The sequence below is a fragment of the Pteronotus mesoamericanus genome, unplaced genomic scaffold (assembly GCF_021234165.1).
Source record: "Pteronotus mesoamericanus isolate MK-2021 breed Mesoamerican mustached bat unplaced genomic scaffold, CSHL_Meso_final contig_73, whole genome shotgun sequence".
NCBI classification, from domain to species: domain Eukaryota; kingdom Metazoa; phylum Chordata; class Mammalia; order Chiroptera; family Mormoopidae; genus Pteronotus; species Pteronotus mesoamericanus.
Genome location: NW_026555245.1, coordinates 30075051 through 30092208, shown reverse-complemented (window position 1 = coordinate 30092208; position 17158 = coordinate 30075051). Strand labels below are relative to the sequence as shown.

Below are 17158 nucleotides of genomic sequence, written 5' to 3'. Positions count from 1 at the left end.
TGTTTGCCATTTTAATGGTGATTTGTCTTGGAGTCGGCCTTATTGGGTTCCTCTTGAATGGGACCCTCTGTGCTTCCTGGACTTGTGTGACTTTTTCTCTTCTCCAATTAGGGAAGTTTTCCATCATTACTTTTTCAAACAGGTTCTCTATCCCTTGCTCCTCTTCTTCTGGTATCCCCATTAGATGGATATTATTACATTTCAGGTTGTCCTGCATTTCCCTCAATGCCTCTTCATTCTTTTTGAGTTTTTTTTTCATTTTCTTGCTCTTTCTGGGAGCTTTTTTCTACCTTGTCCTCCAGCTCGCTGATTCGGTCCTCTGCTTCATCTCACCTGCTTTTGATTCCTTCTAGTGTGTTCCTCAATTCAGAAATCGTATTCTTCATTTCCTCTTGTCTCTTATTGATAGTTTCTGTGTCCTTTTTCATGCTGATATAGTTTGCAGTAAGTTCCTCGTGGTTTCCCTGTAGTTTTTGGTAATTTTCTCTGAGCTCACTGAGCTCATTGAGCTTCCTTAGAACCATTGTTTGGAACTCAATATCTGGTAGTTCACTTGCCTTAATTTCATTTATTTCTCTTTCTGGGGAATCCTCCTTTTCCTTCGACTGGGGGGAGTGTTTCTTTGTCTTCCCATTATGTATGAGACTCTTCTTTTTCCTTCTGCTTCTTAAATTGATCTGTCTTTATTTCCTGACTTTGTGGTGTGAACTTCTGTGGTAGGAGACTGCTGTTTTTTGGTTTTTTTTTTCATTCTGGATCTGCCTTTGATGATGTCAGATATTGACGCTGTCTGACCTTGGCAGTCTGTTTGAGACTTCCAGGAATCTACTGTCTGTGGCTGTCTCCTTCAGCTGTTAATCTAGTCACTCTGCACTCAGCAGGCTGACTTAGACAGCTCAGGGTGAGGAGTCCCTCCTGGGGACGGGGCTATCGTGTCCTCTCACGCTGTTGCCACTCAGGGGAGTGGTCTACCTGAGCAAGAAGGCTGCTACCGCATTGGGGATGAGTTAGGACTGGGATCCCACTGGCTGCTCTCTCTGCTCTCTCCCCAAAGTCTCAGTCTCCAGACTCTCCTCAGGAGTCTCTAGCCCACTCTGCCCCAGCCTTTGCCGGAGCTCAGGGTAAGTGGCTGCAAACAAAAACTTATGCATTGGCCCTTTAAATGGCTCTATGAGTCTCCAGTCGCCTGTCTCTGACAGAGAGCAACCCTGCTGCTCTTCTCACCTGGTTGTTATCTGTGTACTTTTTGGGCTCTGGTGCTGTAGGCTGGAGATCCCCACTCATGGTTTAGACCCTGCTCTTCTCAGCGGGACCCAACTGGCCGTTTTAATATCCTTCTGGTACTGATGCACATGGGTGCCCCACTTGCCTTCTCGAGTCTCTACTATACTCCTTACCAGTTACGTTGTTCTAAAGCTGATTCTTCTGTTTGTCTGAGGTTTTAAGGCTCCTCTCTTGCTGTTGTTCAGTGGTTTGTCCCAGGTGATTTCTCCACAATTTAGTTGTAATTCCAGGTTGGTCCTGGGAGGAGGCCAGTGTGACCTCCAATCACTCTTTCACCATCTTGATAGCTCCTCTTCACTTTTTAAGAAAGGAGAAATCCTGGATATCAAATGACACACCCAAGGTGCCATAGCCAGGCATCAAGTTGAATTGGAACTTGATGCTCTCTCTCATTTCCAGGCCAGTACACCTTTCATGAACACATTTGCCTCCATGGTTATAATCCCTCTCATTTATTTAATCTTAACAGAGTTTTGCAACTATCATTTTCTTTTATTCTTCAACATGAAAGAGCCAAGAGAGAGCTTTCTCTTAGAAGGATCCCAATGCCTTGCAACTCTAATATTCTTTGAGTTTGAGTTAATGATAGTGTTTTTACAGGGCACCATGACACAAAGTTTCAGCCATTTGTAGGTTTTGTTTCATGACTTCCAATCTGTTGCATGTTAGTTGATGTAGCAGCTCTGTTAAGGTTACTTTTGGAAAAATGAGGAAAGACTTTCCACTTTGGCTCAGAGCTTCCCCATCACCCCCTCCTTGTAACACATCTCTTTATTATTTGAGAGACATCTTTGGTCTTCAAATATGAATTTTTTCCATGGGAAATGTTATAATGACATGGTTTCCCACTTTAAAATCTCTTAGATACAGTGTATTTTGTCTACTTGAGAAAGTCATTAAAAGCAGGAAGGATAACAAGGCTCGGAGGTCTCAGGATTAAAGGAATGGAGAACAAACTTTTTATAGATTTTTAAATTCTTCATTAACCAAGCTGGATTGTCAGCTCAATGTGACACCAACCATTGGGAGTTTCAGTTACCTAGTGAGGCTGGGAAAATCCCAGAATTATGAGAGGAGTCCTACTCCCCCAGGAGGCCGAGTTCCAGAGACTGCTTAGTGAGATAAGGTTTTCCAATGGCTAAATCATTAAGGCTGGGGCCAAATTTTGACTGGGAGGTTGTGAGAGAAGAGGGGACCCTTTCTCTTGGCTTGGTTAGTAAAGAATGAAGGATAGGAGGAGTTGTTATTTAATAGGTATAGAGTTTCTATTAGCAAGATGAAAGAGTTCTAGAGATTGCTTGTAGAACAATATAAATATAATTAACACTATTGAACTGTACACTTAAAATGGTTAAACTGGTAAATTTTATGTTATGTGTATTGCACCACAATTAAAGAAAAATAGACAAAAAAAAAAAAAAAAGAAAGAAAGAAATAAGAAATGCCCAGACATTATTATAGAATTTAACTTAGCTTTCCTTGACCTCCTTCTTTGTCTTAAAAGGGTGCTAGGTATATTTTTCATGCAGTTAAGACATCTATACCTTTCCCTTTTGGAAAGCTCTCCTAGTTTCTCCTAGTTTAAGAAGGAAAACAGTGGACTGAGCTCAGAGGAGCTGAGGTAGGGTTTTTGTATGTATCTTACCTTGCTTTGTCTACATTTTATTCCTTCTCCATGCATCTTCCTAACACATTTGGCATTAGCCCATGGCACTTGTGCTTTGTTGCTTATGGGTGTCCAGCATCTTCACAACTAGGATAAACCAGGGATAGTTACCACCAAACAGGAGCCATTTCAAAATAAGTTAATCTTATTAGAGACTTATTGGGCAATGCTAAATTATTACCATATCAATGAGATATTAAAGAGCAGCTCATTATAATGGTATTAGGCAGAAAAGGCATAAAAGCACAAGTAGTTTAAATGAATTTGGTGTATCATATTCTGGTTTTGTAGACCAAGTGATTTTTATGAAAGAAATAGACATGGCATGAGGTACTGTGGCACCAGAGTGGTGGCCCTGGGTCAGAACTCTGCTTTCCTATTTGGGTCCGAAGGACAAGCACATAATTCACATGAGGAGAGTCTAGTCACTTTTATTCTTTTCAAAAATAATAGTATTTACCTCATTCATTTAGTTCATTATTAGACACATTTTTACCTTGTGCTATCTTTTGTACTTCTCGTAACAGACAGCAATGTTAATACTTGTTGAGTAGGAATTGTCATGTCCTCATATTCTTTTTACAGTTGAGGAAACAGACTTGGAGAGGTTAAGTTACTTGTCTACAAGTCTCACCATCTAACACAGTGCACAATACATTGTGAACTTAATTGGGTTCTTCCTCTCTTTGAGTCATTAACAAGAAGTTGTACCAGGAGTCTCTGTGGCCTGGTTGTCCAGCTAATGGTACTTCTGAACCTCTGAACTCCACACAGCTGAATCGATTGACCTGAGGCATATTGGCCTGGGGCTCTTGAGAGGGAAATGTGTAGTTCTCAGTACAGATAGGATATTGGATTTGCCTGAAAGAGAACTCTGGATACTCCTGCATATGTCAATAAAAGTCTCTGAAGAGTAAATTAATCCTGCTACCATTCTGTGCCTACAAATCCTGTGTTTAGCTCTTTGCTTTGAAGGACTGTCTCTTTTTGGCCTAACTCTAGAACCAGTTGAGATACTGGTGGAGGGGTCAGATCTATAGAGACAAGCTCTCAGCCTTATTATTTTTAAAGACTATCTTGAAGGATGCAACTTAGATGCATGGAGAAATGGGCTTTGGACACACTCTGAATGAAATTTAGGCCCTAAATTGCAGGCTTTCCTTGTGAGAATGGTGGTGGTGATGGTGATGGGGTGGAGCCTGCCCTACTGAGCTCACTGTCATGGAGAGCACAGGCTATGGTGAGCCCTCTTTCCCTATGGAAAAGGGCTGGGCCACTCATGCCCAATTTTTCTTTCCGGTAAACCAGCCAGAAAACTCTTTTCGGGGGAAGGAATGAAAAGAGAGGAGAGTCCAGGAGTGTTAATCCACTAAATTTCCCTCAGGTAAATCTGAGAAGTAGGAAGATATGTTCTTCCCTCACAGTTGTTACCTTCTAACTCATCTACAAGTTTCCTTTCTAGCTACTGAAATGTATTCAACTTCCATCAATGTTTATAGTGCTCTCCTATCCTTAGTTGAAAATCTGATTACTATTGAGCTTGTTACATGAAGGTGGATTTAAGATAAGTTCATATTAGAGATGCTTTTGTACAGTTCTAAGATGTTAATAGCTCTTCACTTGAGCATACAATTATTTTAAATAATTGATTTTGTCAAATAAAGGAGGCTACTGAAAATGTAAGGAATAATTTAGAGGAACTCAGAGGTATTGCATTATTATATATTGGTTTTGTAGAGTTCTATTCATTTTAATACAAATCATTAAGATCCCCTCTCTTCCTTTTAGTCAATAGGGCTTGTAAATCACATATGGTGAAAGTAGGTCATCAGATTATGAGCAAAGTGCAGAGATACTTTTCCAGGCCAGAAAATATGAGTGTGTTTTTGTTCTTATCAGGTGAGGCTGGGCAGTTTGACATTCCTGGAGAATTATACTAGTGCCTCAATATAAACAGTTCTCACAGTTTATTTCCATGAGCTTACCTGGTCTTTATAACTGCCTTGTAAAGTAGTAATAGCAGGCTTGACTATCCCCAGCTCACAGAGGAGGAAACAAACTTAGAGAGGTAATGTGGTTGTTCTGGGTTATAGAGCTGGGAAATGGTGCAGATAGGGCTTTTCTCATTGTTTTTCTTTAAAACATTACTTTTGGGTGTAATATTTATATAAATCAGTTTTTCATCATAAAAGTAACACGAAAATAATTTGGGAAGACGAGAAAAAGGTCATCAGGTACCTCTCTACCCAATATAAGTCAGTATAAATTGTGAGTTCTCAGAGGGTAAAAACAAAACGTCCAGGTCAATAATTGAAAATGCTATTGGGAGTTTGAGATCTGGATACTTAGAATCACAGTTTGAGTGGAGTCAGTATATACAGAAGATCTTTGATTGTGGTTCTTGGGGCAAAGGGGCTCCTGGGCTCCTGAGTAAAGCAGGAACTTTCTCTGGATGCACTTTGCAAAGAACCTAAAATTCCTCTTTCCCTCTGCTGTCTTGATTCGTAATAGCCTTCCTCTTCCCTCACCACACACATACCCTCAAATTGAAATGAATAATAAACTTCTGACATGTTAACTGTCTTATAAGGAATATGACCTTTATGCCTTTGTTTCTCCTGTACACATTGTGAAATGGGAGGGCCTTTCAAGGGTGAGGCATCGGGGTCAGGGAAGTTAAGTGACTTTCTGAAGGTCACATGGCTAGAGAATGGCAATGCTGACTTCCAGTTTCCAGTCCAGGAATTGCCATCCTGTCGTGTTGGGCTTGAGGATGCCATGTTGATGAACCTCTTGCAAGGTACATGGTTTTTTTTAAATAGCCATGCTCTTTACTCTAATCTGATTAGACAGGGGTGGTGGGGCTGGGCAGAAGTGTTTGAACTTCCTCTGGTAGATACGGGCAACGATTTTAGGTTCTTTACCTAAGGCTGCAGTATCTGTTTTAGAAAGAGTAGTGTGAGAGTGGTACCCAGGATGAATTAAAGCAAAATTAGTATTATTTGGGAACTTGTTGGGCCCACCCCAGGCCTACTGAGTCAGGAACTCTTTTTATAATAAACCCTTGAGGTAACTCTAATACATGCTGAAGTCTGAGAACCACTGAATCAAAGCCAGAATAGTCAGGAAGGCATTCTTGGAGACTATTTCAGAATTCAGACTTGAAGTAATAAGAGTCTCAGTTAATGTGATAGCAATGGAAATGGAAAGAACTGACTCCAAGAGATGTTTGAGAAGTTCTGGCTGAGGTTCAACTTGTTCTCTTAGTTCTTCCGTGTAAAACACATCGTTGTGCTGGTTTTGTGTGTGTGTGTGTGTGTGTGTGTGTGTGTGTGTGTGTGTAGTGGGGAGTGTCTTACTTTCATGTGGGCATCTTAGTAAACCACTTAGAAAGGTGGAGTTTACAGCGTTTGGAGGTGCTGAGCTCCCACTTTGGTTTACCCCGGTAAGCTGGGGCATTTACATGCATCCTCCCAGGTGATGGTGCGGCCAGCTGAGATGCAGAGGGGATTGTTTGTTTGGCAAGGGGACTGGTATCTTTTCAGAGCCCATTTCCCTGTAATAAAAGATGAGCTGTAACCCAAGACCTGGTGGGAGTGAAGATTAAGAGAACAGGTGAGAGGTAAAACTGGAAAACCTAATAGTTGAAGGGGTGATTAGAAAGGGAGTGGAGATTTCTGAGCTAAAAATTTCTCTTTGTTTTTAACGTAAAACCCTTCCTCTCTGCCATTATTTTTTCTGGTTTCTGCCTGCTTTCTGTCCTCATTTTCTCCCCTTCTCTGTCTTGCTCACCACATTCCCTGCTTAGAATCTCCCCCTCTTCCCTCAACCGAGGTATTCCCATGGCTGGATCCATATTACAGCACTTGGAGGTCCCCCTTTCAGACCTTTCCGTGACCATCTGCATAAATGTTGGGCCTCATCCCACCCACTTTCCCAAACCAGTTTCTCTCCCAGATTGTTTAGCCAGCCTGAGGTGATAGTAGCTGCTGGTCTTCTTGTTTAAGTCTGCACTTCCTACAGGAGAACAAAGGCCACTTTAGAGCCCCAGGTCCTGTGTTTCTTGTTCATTTTGTATCCCAAGCCCCAAGAAGGGCACCTGGCACATAGTTAGATCTCCATAAATACTAGTTGAATGAATTCTAAGTAGAGATTTGATTGGGGTGAAGGGTGGGGTAGGAATGGGGTAAAATGTGATTGTAGAGACAAGACAGCAAATGATGGCTAAGTAGGACTGGGTAGTGGAGGTGAAAAAAGATAAATCCAAGAGATATTCAGGAAGTAACACTGACCAAATATGGTGATGGACTGAAGGGAGGTATCAAGAAATTTTCTCATGATAAGTCTTCCCTAGAGAGGTTTGTCAACTCCTCGCCTTCTTATTTGGCCTCTTTACTTAAGGGCAAGGCAGTTCTGCATTATTCATGGTTCTCCAGAGAATCAGGACCAATAGGATACAGAGATGAGGAGATTTATCTTGGGACTTGGCTCATGTGACCAAGGAGGCCTAGGAGTTCCATGGCCTGCTGTCTGCAAGCTGCAGAACCGGGAAAGCCTGTCGTGCAGTTCGCTTCAGTCTGAAGGCTCGAGAGCCATGAGCACAGGAGAGCCCCAAGTCACTCATCCTCTGCTTTTTGTTGTAGTCAGGCCCTCCATGGATTGGAAGATGCCCACCCACATCGGGGAGAGCCATCTGCCTTACCCAGTTCGCCAATTCAACAGCTAATCACTTAGAAGCACCCTCACAGACACATCTAGAAATAGTCTGTTACCAGCTGTCTGGACATCCCTTAGCCCAGTCAAGTTGACACAGAAAATGAACCATCACAAATTTTTAGCTCTTCAGCCACCCCTCCACCAATCTTGTCTCAATTCCACACCTTCAAGCAGAGAGGTGCCTTCAAGCTCTAGGCATGAGGGATTTTCTGTTTTTTACCCAGATCAGATTTACCTAACCAGCCACCCAGCCATCTACCTGCTCAACAGTATTTACTGAGTATGTGTGATGTTCTAGATACCACTGAAGGCACCGCGGGCAGAGGAGTGACTAGAACAACCTTCTTGCGTTTATGTCATAGGGAGCGAAGGAAGACAAAGGCAAACGTGTCCACAAATTCAGCACGGGATACTTTGGATGGTAATAAGTGGTATGGAGTGAAAAACAGTGAGGCAGGATGGGGCGGGGTCCATGAGGCTGTTCCAAGTTGGTGCTTCTTGAGCTAAGATCTGAATAACAGGAAGGTGCCAGCCATTAGGAGTTCTAGGGGCAGAGGGTCATTCCCAGTAGAATCTTCAAAGCCCATTTCTGTTAGATGAGTAACTAGTGAGATTTTGTTTTCATGCTTGAAAGAATGAATTTGTAGAGGTTGGAGGCATGGAAATTAAATTTTAAGTACTTTTAAATAAATCACATTGCTCATTTACTTACTGAAATACTTATTGAAATATACTCCTATTAAAATTATTACAAAAACATTTTAGAGATGGCTCTAGTTTTAAAGAACAAAATTTCTATCAATCAAATAATTAACTTAATTTTCAAAAAAAGGATAAAATCATGACTCATAGAAATGTAGAAATGAACACATTTTAAAAGCTTAACTCATTAATCAATGAAGGAACTAGGCAAATGTTATAACAGATTTAAAGGAGAAATGAAAACAACACAAATTTTATGTAATAAAGGAGTGTCAAATGTGCAAATTAGCTCCTTCTACCTGGATGGAAGTCACTTGACCCTCTCCTGGCCAGGACTGAACTGACATGCCAATGGACAACAGTTATTTTGTATTGCTATCTTTTACTTACAGTTCACAGAGTTGTAAGATAGCTCCCATCAAAAATCAAAATCAAAAGCAAGTAACCTGGAGGGGTCTCCTCTAGACAATTCATTTTTCCACTAAAGCACATTTTTCCCCTTTTATAACCAAACTAAAACAAAATAACTTCGGCTTCCCCCATGAATAAGGGTAGTTATACTTGTGGTCTTTGGAGTGATAGAGAGGTGGGATAGGGGCTAACAATCACTTATTCACTGCTGCTCTGAGCATTATTTGTCATTTATTCCACCCTTACAATAGCCCCATGAAATAGGGGGTGGTGGTACCATTTTACAGAAAAGAAATGACAGCTCTCGGAGGTTCAAGACTCTGCTAATAAGAGGCATAGTTAGCATTACAGCCTCTCTGTTTGTCTCCAAGTATGTGTACACACACACACACACATACACACACACACACACTCTCTCTCTCTCTCTCTCTCTCTCTCTCTCTCCCTGTGACAACTTGCTGATAGTAAAAGCTGTAGAAATTCTATATATTTTTTTCTGTATCTTTAGGTCAGCATCAACCAAGTTGGATCTCAAGAATGGCCTGGAAGAATGTGAAGTGGCATTGAAATTATTTCTAAGTAACAGATTTACAGATGCCTTAGAATTGCTTCAACCATGGTAATTAACTTTATGTCTTTTAGGTAAAATTATATTTTTTTCAGCTATGTTTGATGACTGTCTTTTATGTCATTCTTGTCAGTTAATTTATCTGTATTTCCACATAAATATTTGGTTGAGACCCCTTACCATTGGTTAGTTTTAATATTCAATTAAATCTGCCTTTCAACTTTAATAAGTAGAAGGTTTCTTATTCTTTCTCATATTTTAATTTCTATACATGTTTAAATAATGTAATTTATGTCATTTATGTAGTTTTGTAGAGTTCTATTTTGCTTTCTTCAGTGAATTATTTTTTTTTTATGGATATTCCTCTTAAGCTTAAATGTAATTGAGAAAAATTTCCTTCAAAATGGATATAGGAAGAACTAGAATATGGTAATCTCAAAGTCTAAAAAATTATAAATGTTATTGGAACTCTCTGTTTTTGTGATAAACAAGTTAATAACTTGTGTCAGTTAATAGTACCTGTTAATTTTTAAATGTGGTAGCAAAACCTGTGCTCAACCTTCTTATTAGGCCTTACTTTGACTGCAGTCCCCAGCCTCACAGTGTGACTACAGCTTGACAGGACTGCCTACTCTTACATTGTGCCTTTATGCACAGTGACCTACTTAGGCGAAGCTTAGATTTCATATAATAATTTTCTAGAAGGTCAGCTGGGCACAAAAATGGGAATCTCATTCGTTTGAGCCATCAATAGGGTAATGTGATTCTGGTCCTTGCCTTTGAATCTTAGAAATTAATTTACCTACTGAGGAGCTGCTTTGGTATTTCTATTAAGATTTAGAAGACCTCGGTCGCTTAGCATTTCAGAGGTTAGGAACATATGTTAAAATAGATGGTGAAGCCCATAGCTTAAGGAAATTGTCCGGTGTTGTCTCTAACACTTTTCTCGAAGCCTCTACCTTGCCTGTCTCCTGACTTCTTCCCCAATGACTTCTCCATCTCTCCATCTTGTGTCTCTACCTCCCTCTGTCTTCCTCTCTGTCTTTTTTCCTTTGCCTGTCCTCACTCAGCCTACTTTCCCGTCTGCACCGTTTTTTAGTCAAACAGGTCTCCTTTTCTCTGCCACTGACACCCCACTGGACATAATATGGAATAAAAATAAAGGTTTTAGTATTGTATTTAGTGGAGCTATGTAGTCTCTGATCTTTATGTATGTTTCACTTATAAACATATACTTTTTTCTTACTTGAATACCTTTTTTTCCTCTTGGAAGAACTTTTGGTTTAAATATGAGGTTCAAAACCACAATTACTGGTTAACTTTGGGCTGTCATTACTTGCGGTCCTTCTAGACGGGTCCTTTTAGACTTTTTCCATGAGGGAAAAAAAATACAGTCGCTTGCATTTGTTTTGCATGGCAGCAGGCTGTTGTGATTATATTTGAATTAAAAATGAAATTGTGCATTAGCATTTTAAATCTTATAAATAATTAACATTATTTAAGAAGTTTTGAGAAAAGTAATGGTGAGGTTTTTTTCACAACTTGGGAATCTGGGATATCTGCCATACATTAGGACTAATTGACCTCCTTAAGAATCTAATGATTCTCACTGATAACTTGGTAACTTGAATTACCAAGAACTTTAATCAGGAATCTCAGATAATGGGATTAGATTAGATATGCAATTTAAAATGTACTTTTGTAAGGGCCCTTTGCTACCAGCCTACCTTTATTGTGAAAATCTTGCTTTTCTCTTGACCTCTGGCTGGGGGAGAAGAGGGGACAGTTTTAAATGAGCCTTTATTTTTCAAAAAACATCAGAATCCGTCTGTCACAAAATGTATTTCCAGTGGCTTTTATTGTAGCACTTACATTAGAGTTAAAGACAGCACATTGCCCCTTATTCAACAGGGGAAAAGCGGTTTGCTTTGCAACGTTTTCTGGGAAATGAATTCGCAGGCCGCCCTCTTGTGCTGAAACAGGGAAAAGCATCTTGTCTCATTCTCTTCCAACCTGGAATGTTCTGTGCTGCCTGGGTGGGTTTAAATTGGAGAGTCCTTGATTCTCAGGTGTTTTAGGACCTGTCCTTTACAGCCTTATTACTTCAGTGACTATGGTAAAGGAGTAAATATCACTGTGGAAGTCAAGACATGTATTTATTGGAATTTTTCTTGATTACGATCAGACAAGACCTGAATGCTTTTCAGTTGAATTAAAATGTGCTAATTCTCTGTGTTGCCCCCAGGGCTAAGGACAGCATGTACCATGCCTTGGGCTACAGTACCATTGTGGTATTGCAGGCCATCATGACCTTCGAGCAACAGGACATCCAAAATGGCATTTCTGCCATGAGGGACGCCTTACAAACCTGCCAAAAGTATGAACTGAGTAATTAAATACTTGAGATATGACTGTAAACCTTTCTGTATGTGTGATAAAATGAATGCGGCTTGCCCAACGGAGAGCTCTGTTTGAAGTTGGCCACTGTTGTAGAAAAGGACTCGAGCTTCAAACCTTTCTTGGCCTCATGTAGTTTTATGTAATAGAGACAAAAATTTCCTATTAGGAATTACAGTACAATTCTTGTTTGTACTGTAAATTGGCATCTATGCCATCCACTTTTCCTTTTTGGTCGGCTGAACTGCAGCGAGAAGGGCCGAAGGAGATGTCAGGGGGGCGAGTTTAGGCACCGGGCCCCGAACCAGGAGGTCAGGACACGTTCTTCCTGCTGCAAATTCAGAAGAGAATATTTTATTTGTTTGAAAAGAATATAGTTGAACACTTTGGTTGGTGAAAATGAGATAGATTTTCAGCTTTATTTTAATCTTTGCTCTGTGTGTATAGGAAGACTCGAACAAAAGCTGTTAGCTAACGTTGGTGAATTTTAACATTGTGCAATTATATACTCAGGTAATTATGTTGCCAGCCCCACAAATGAAGACAACTTTTGACTATTGAACTCTGAATTTCATTCTGTACCCCATGGTGGATCTTACCACAGAAACATTGATTCCAGCCATAGAAATCAGGGAAGCTGCTTGGCAGGGTTGGTGTTCGCTCTTTGGGCTGGGCCTGTCCGCTCGCATGTTCAGTGAGCAGGGGTTGAGTGCCCAGAGCATGGCAGCCCAGGGCCCGAGAGGGGAGGCAGGGCCGGAGGGGCGGTCTCTGCCCTGCAGGCTTCAGTGCTGAGCTCTGCCTTGGTGACTCTTTGGTGTGATTGTGTCTGAAGAGGATGTCAACTGAAAATGAGCTCAGGCTAATTTATTGTTATTTTTCTTTCCATTTCCTTCCCTTCTGCTTATTCTATGCAGATACAGGAAAAAATGCACAGTTGTAGAATCTTTCTCAAGTTTTCTTTCTAGAGGATCATTGGAACAGATGACTGAAGGTAAGAGTCATTTAAAAGATTATTTTCTCTTTGAAAAATTGAAATGTGATCATGATCATAAAATTCAATACTTAAGTGTATCATATAAAGTAAATGGGATGTCTTTTTCTCTTTCTCATCATACTGTCCAGAAGTAACCATTGGTAGTAGCTGGTTTTGAAGCCTTGCAGACTTTTCTGTACATATATAAACACACACACAAGGCACACATGGGGTTTTTGTAGTTGTTCATGTATTTTTCATTTTGGCAAGCATATAATCACATTATATATATTGTTCTACGGCGTGATTTTTTTTTTGATACTGACATTTTCCCATGCCAGTACATACTACTTGTACTTCATTCTATTTAATAGCTATGGTGTAGTATTCTGTAGGATGAGGTAGCATAAATTACTTGCTTTTTCTCTATTGAAGGACAGTTGCATTATTTTTACTTTGTCACTGTTATAAATAATGCTGTCCTAAAGGTCTTGTACCCATATCTTTGTGCATTCTTGGTAAGTGTTTCAGAGGATAGAGTCCTGAAAGTGGAATTACTGGGACTTAAGATTTAAAAATCGATAATATTGATAGGTACTGCCTATGTTTTCTCTACAGAGTTGGGTCAATTTATATTCCTACCATCCATGTATGAAAGCTACTATTTTTCTTCATGCTATTAAATTTTTTTCCAAGGTAAAATTAATTTTGATACCTTAAAAAATATTGATAATGTTTCATATATGGAAAATGTTTGGTTTGTGGACATTCAGGAAATATTTAGGAATCCAGGAAAGGCTCTAGCACCTTGATCAGATGGATGGAGTGGGGATGACTCTTTTTGTCGTCAGTTGCTGCGTGTTCCCACTGAGACCAGGGCAGAAGTTCCATGATCAGCCTTGTTGCATAGGTGTTGCACTCTAGTCAAAATTGATTATCCAGATATCCTGCAGAAGAAAAAATATGTTCCTCAGATGTGGCCATTCTGAATAAAGCTTCTGCCATCCAAGAAGAATTTCTGCACGTGTTGTCATTGTCAAATTTACTCTCTGGAAGAGGTACCACAGAATAGGAGAAGTAGCTGTGGCTGATTAAGGCAAGAGCAATTCTGGATACTGCCGGCAGAGGCATTCCCAGTCTTCCAGTGTATGCCAGACACAGTTTTTACCTGTTTTATTATGAAGTTTTATTTTGCTAGAGGAGCTTGGGAACGTTTGCCTGATGTGAGCCTAGGATACTGACTACAGCAGAGGACTATGGGACCTGTTCCAAAAGGGTATGATGTTGGCCCTTGAACCATTATAGAACAGAATGGCATTCCATGGGTCACTCCAGGCAGCTGATGCCCACCTTCTTTTTCTCAGAAAATGACCTGTAAGAACCCATAAGAAAGATCTTTACCCCTTGATTTTGGGTAAAATATGCCTTCACATTTTTTAACTTTGTGCCATTGATGTAAATTGGCCCCAGTTGTCCTAAAGTCTACTAAAGTAGCAAATTAAATGGGCTCCACAGAAATTTGACTCTTTCATTTATAGTCTCCTTTCTGTTTTTCTCTGTGTGGTTTCCCTCCAGTAGCCTATTGCCCCCTGCTTCCCCTTTTCTTTGCAATGTGAAGGCTTACATTTGAGATTTTTTTTTACCTTAGTTTTGGGAACAATAACATGGTATTTTTAATGTAAGTATAAATAATAATAATAATTCAAAAAGTAATCGTAATAATGCCCCATTATGTCTGTGCATCAGACATTGTTTTTGATGCTTTTCTTAACATTATTCAATCGAATCTGTGTAACCTTCTTTTTATGGGCTAGGAACTAACGTTTAGAAGACTGAACACATGGCCCATGATTACACGCCTAGCAGAGCAGGTTTAAACCTGGTCTGCCTTTCCCTAAGCCATAGTTCTTTCCACGGTACCCCAGGCTTTCTCAGTGCACACGTAGAGACGGGCTCAGACTGTGTCTCATATAGATGAGGGAAATGTTGACTTATTTCTCTTAGACATCCTGAAAATAGATGGTACTGTGTCCTTATCTTTTTATATCTTTGGACAAACACTTTAGAAAATCTGGAATAGGTAGAAAAGTACTTTATACTACATATTAAAAAAATAAACAGCAATGAGATCCTACTGCATATCTATTAGAATGTCCAAAATGTGGGTCATTGCAACAGGAAATGTTGGCAAGGATGTAGAACAGCAGGAACTCTCCTTCATGGCTGATGGGAATGCAAAATGGTGCAGCCACTTTGGAGGGTAGTTTGATAGTCTCTTATGAAACATACAATCAGTAATCGCTCTCCTTAATATTTACTCAAAGAGTGAAACATATGTCCATAGGAAAACCTGCAAATGAATATTTATAGCAGCTTTATTCATAAATGCCAAAACTTGTAAGCAGCTAAGATGTCCTCCAGTACATGAATGAATAAATATACATCCATACAAGGGAATATTATTTAGCACTAAAAAAGAGCTGTCAAGCTAGGAAAAGACATGGAGGGACCTTAGATGCATTTTGCTAAGTGGAAGACACCAATCTGGAAAGGCTATATGCTGTATGATTCCAAGTATATAACATTCTGGAAAAAGCAAACCTGTGGTGACAGTAAAAAGATTAGTGGTTGCCAGGGGATCACAGAGAGGGATGAACAGTAGAGTGGGGGAGGTTTTCAGAGCAGTGAAATGCTCTGTGTGATACCGCGGTGGTAGATACACGTCATTGTACACTTATCCAAACACAGAGAATGTGCAAGGCCAAGTGTGAAACCTAAAGTAAACTGTGGACTTTGGGCGATGGTATCAGTGGAGGTTTGCCAATTGCAACAAATGTATCACAGATGTTAATAAGTGGGATGTGCTGATGTTGGAGAAGCTGTGCATGTTTGGGGTTAGAGGGTATATGGGAAATCTCTGTACCATGCACTCAATTTTGCTGTGAGCCTTAAACTGCTCTAAAAAGGAAGTTAATTAAAAATAATAAAAATAAATTAATGTAACTATAGACTATTCTGAAATATAGGTTTATTTAGACTTTTATATATCTAAAGGCATGCTTAGCCAACATTTCAGTGCAAAATGAAGATATTTCCTTCAGTGAACTAAGGAACTGTGAGGAAATAAGACCTTAATAAATTAAGTTGCATTTTATTCCTAATGAATTCAGCTGCCACATCAACCCAAACAGACTTTGTGTCCAAGGGAGCATGTCAAAACATTGTAGCTTTGGTTTATGATTTGTTTTTTCTCTTGGTAATTTTCTTTTCTTTTTTTTTAAGAGTTTATTTACTTATTTTTAGAGAGGGGAAGGGAGGGAGAAAGGAAGGGAGAGCAACATTGATGTGAGAGAGAAACACTGACTGGTCGCCTCCCACACAGCCCCACCTGGGGACGTGGCGAGGCGGCTTGAAGCCCAGACATGTGCCATGACTGAGCATCAAATCAGCGACTTTTTTGTTTGCAGACTAGCACTCAGTCCACTGAGCCACACCAACCAGAGCTCCTCTTGGTAATTTTCATTTACATCCTTGAGTGGCTGGTTGTGTGCAGGAGTGAATATACTTATTTAAACTTTTCGTTGGTTTAATGTGGAACACACTCATTGTCTTGTGGCTGGCATATTGCCCTAAATGGCTTTCAAATTGCCTTTAAGAATATGTACTTATATACAGTGCTTAAGATGTGAGGCATTTAATAAGAAGAATATGTACATAAGGTTCAAACTCCTTGCCTTTATCTCTGCTTTCTGCTTACATCCTTCAGCTGCTCTTGGAATTGTTGTCCTTCACCCTTATACTCAGATCTCTGCAGGGACTCACTGTTGCCTACTGAATCAAGGCTAGACTCTTGACATTCAAGGTTGTCCATAATTTAGCCCCAAGTACATTTCCAGACTCACTGGCCACTCCTCCCTTTTTACCTTGTGCTTAAGCCCTTGCAAGGCACACCCGCAGGTGATGCGCGTTTTCCTTGCTCCAGGCCATGCCTGTGCTGGTCCTGTCCCCTTGGCACCTGCTCCAAGCCAGCAACCTGTGTTCCTGAGCAGGTTTTTGAAGTGCATAATTCCTAATAATTCCTACTTGTTCCAAAGGTATTTAGGAAGAGGATATTCAGGGGACTCTGTACAGAAGTTACCAGTTTTTATCCTACTGAATACACTGGAAAGATCCAAAAGCACACGTTGAGTTGAGGTGTTTGGAAGGACTGAGACCCTGCTGATGCCCCCAGAATGAACAGAGGCCGTAATTCCTCAGGTGTGGCCCCATCGGTATCCTTGCTCTTGGAGGAGCCTAGCTGCATAGTGGCCTTTTTGTCAGTTCAGTCTGTGGAATAGGAGCATGATAGGAAGTTGAACCAATTTGTGAGAACCAGTGGGCGGGCGGATGGGCAGGCAGGCGTGCGTGTATGCGTGCGTGCGTGCGTGCGTGCGTGTGTAGG

General features: G+C 40.4%; 1 protein-coding gene across 1 annotated transcript in view; it reads left to right on the top strand.

Annotated features, from left to right (window-relative positions):
• The window catches only part of TTC39B (tetratricopeptide repeat domain 39B), a 134407-nt gene that overhangs the window by 76311 nt on the left and 40938 nt on the right, over positions 1-17158 (top strand). The window contains 3 exon segments of the mRNA XM_054583176.1: positions 9288-9398; positions 11593-11724; positions 12659-12735. Of these exon segments, the coding sequence (XP_054439151.1) occupies positions 9288-9398; positions 11593-11724; positions 12659-12735 (320 nt within the window).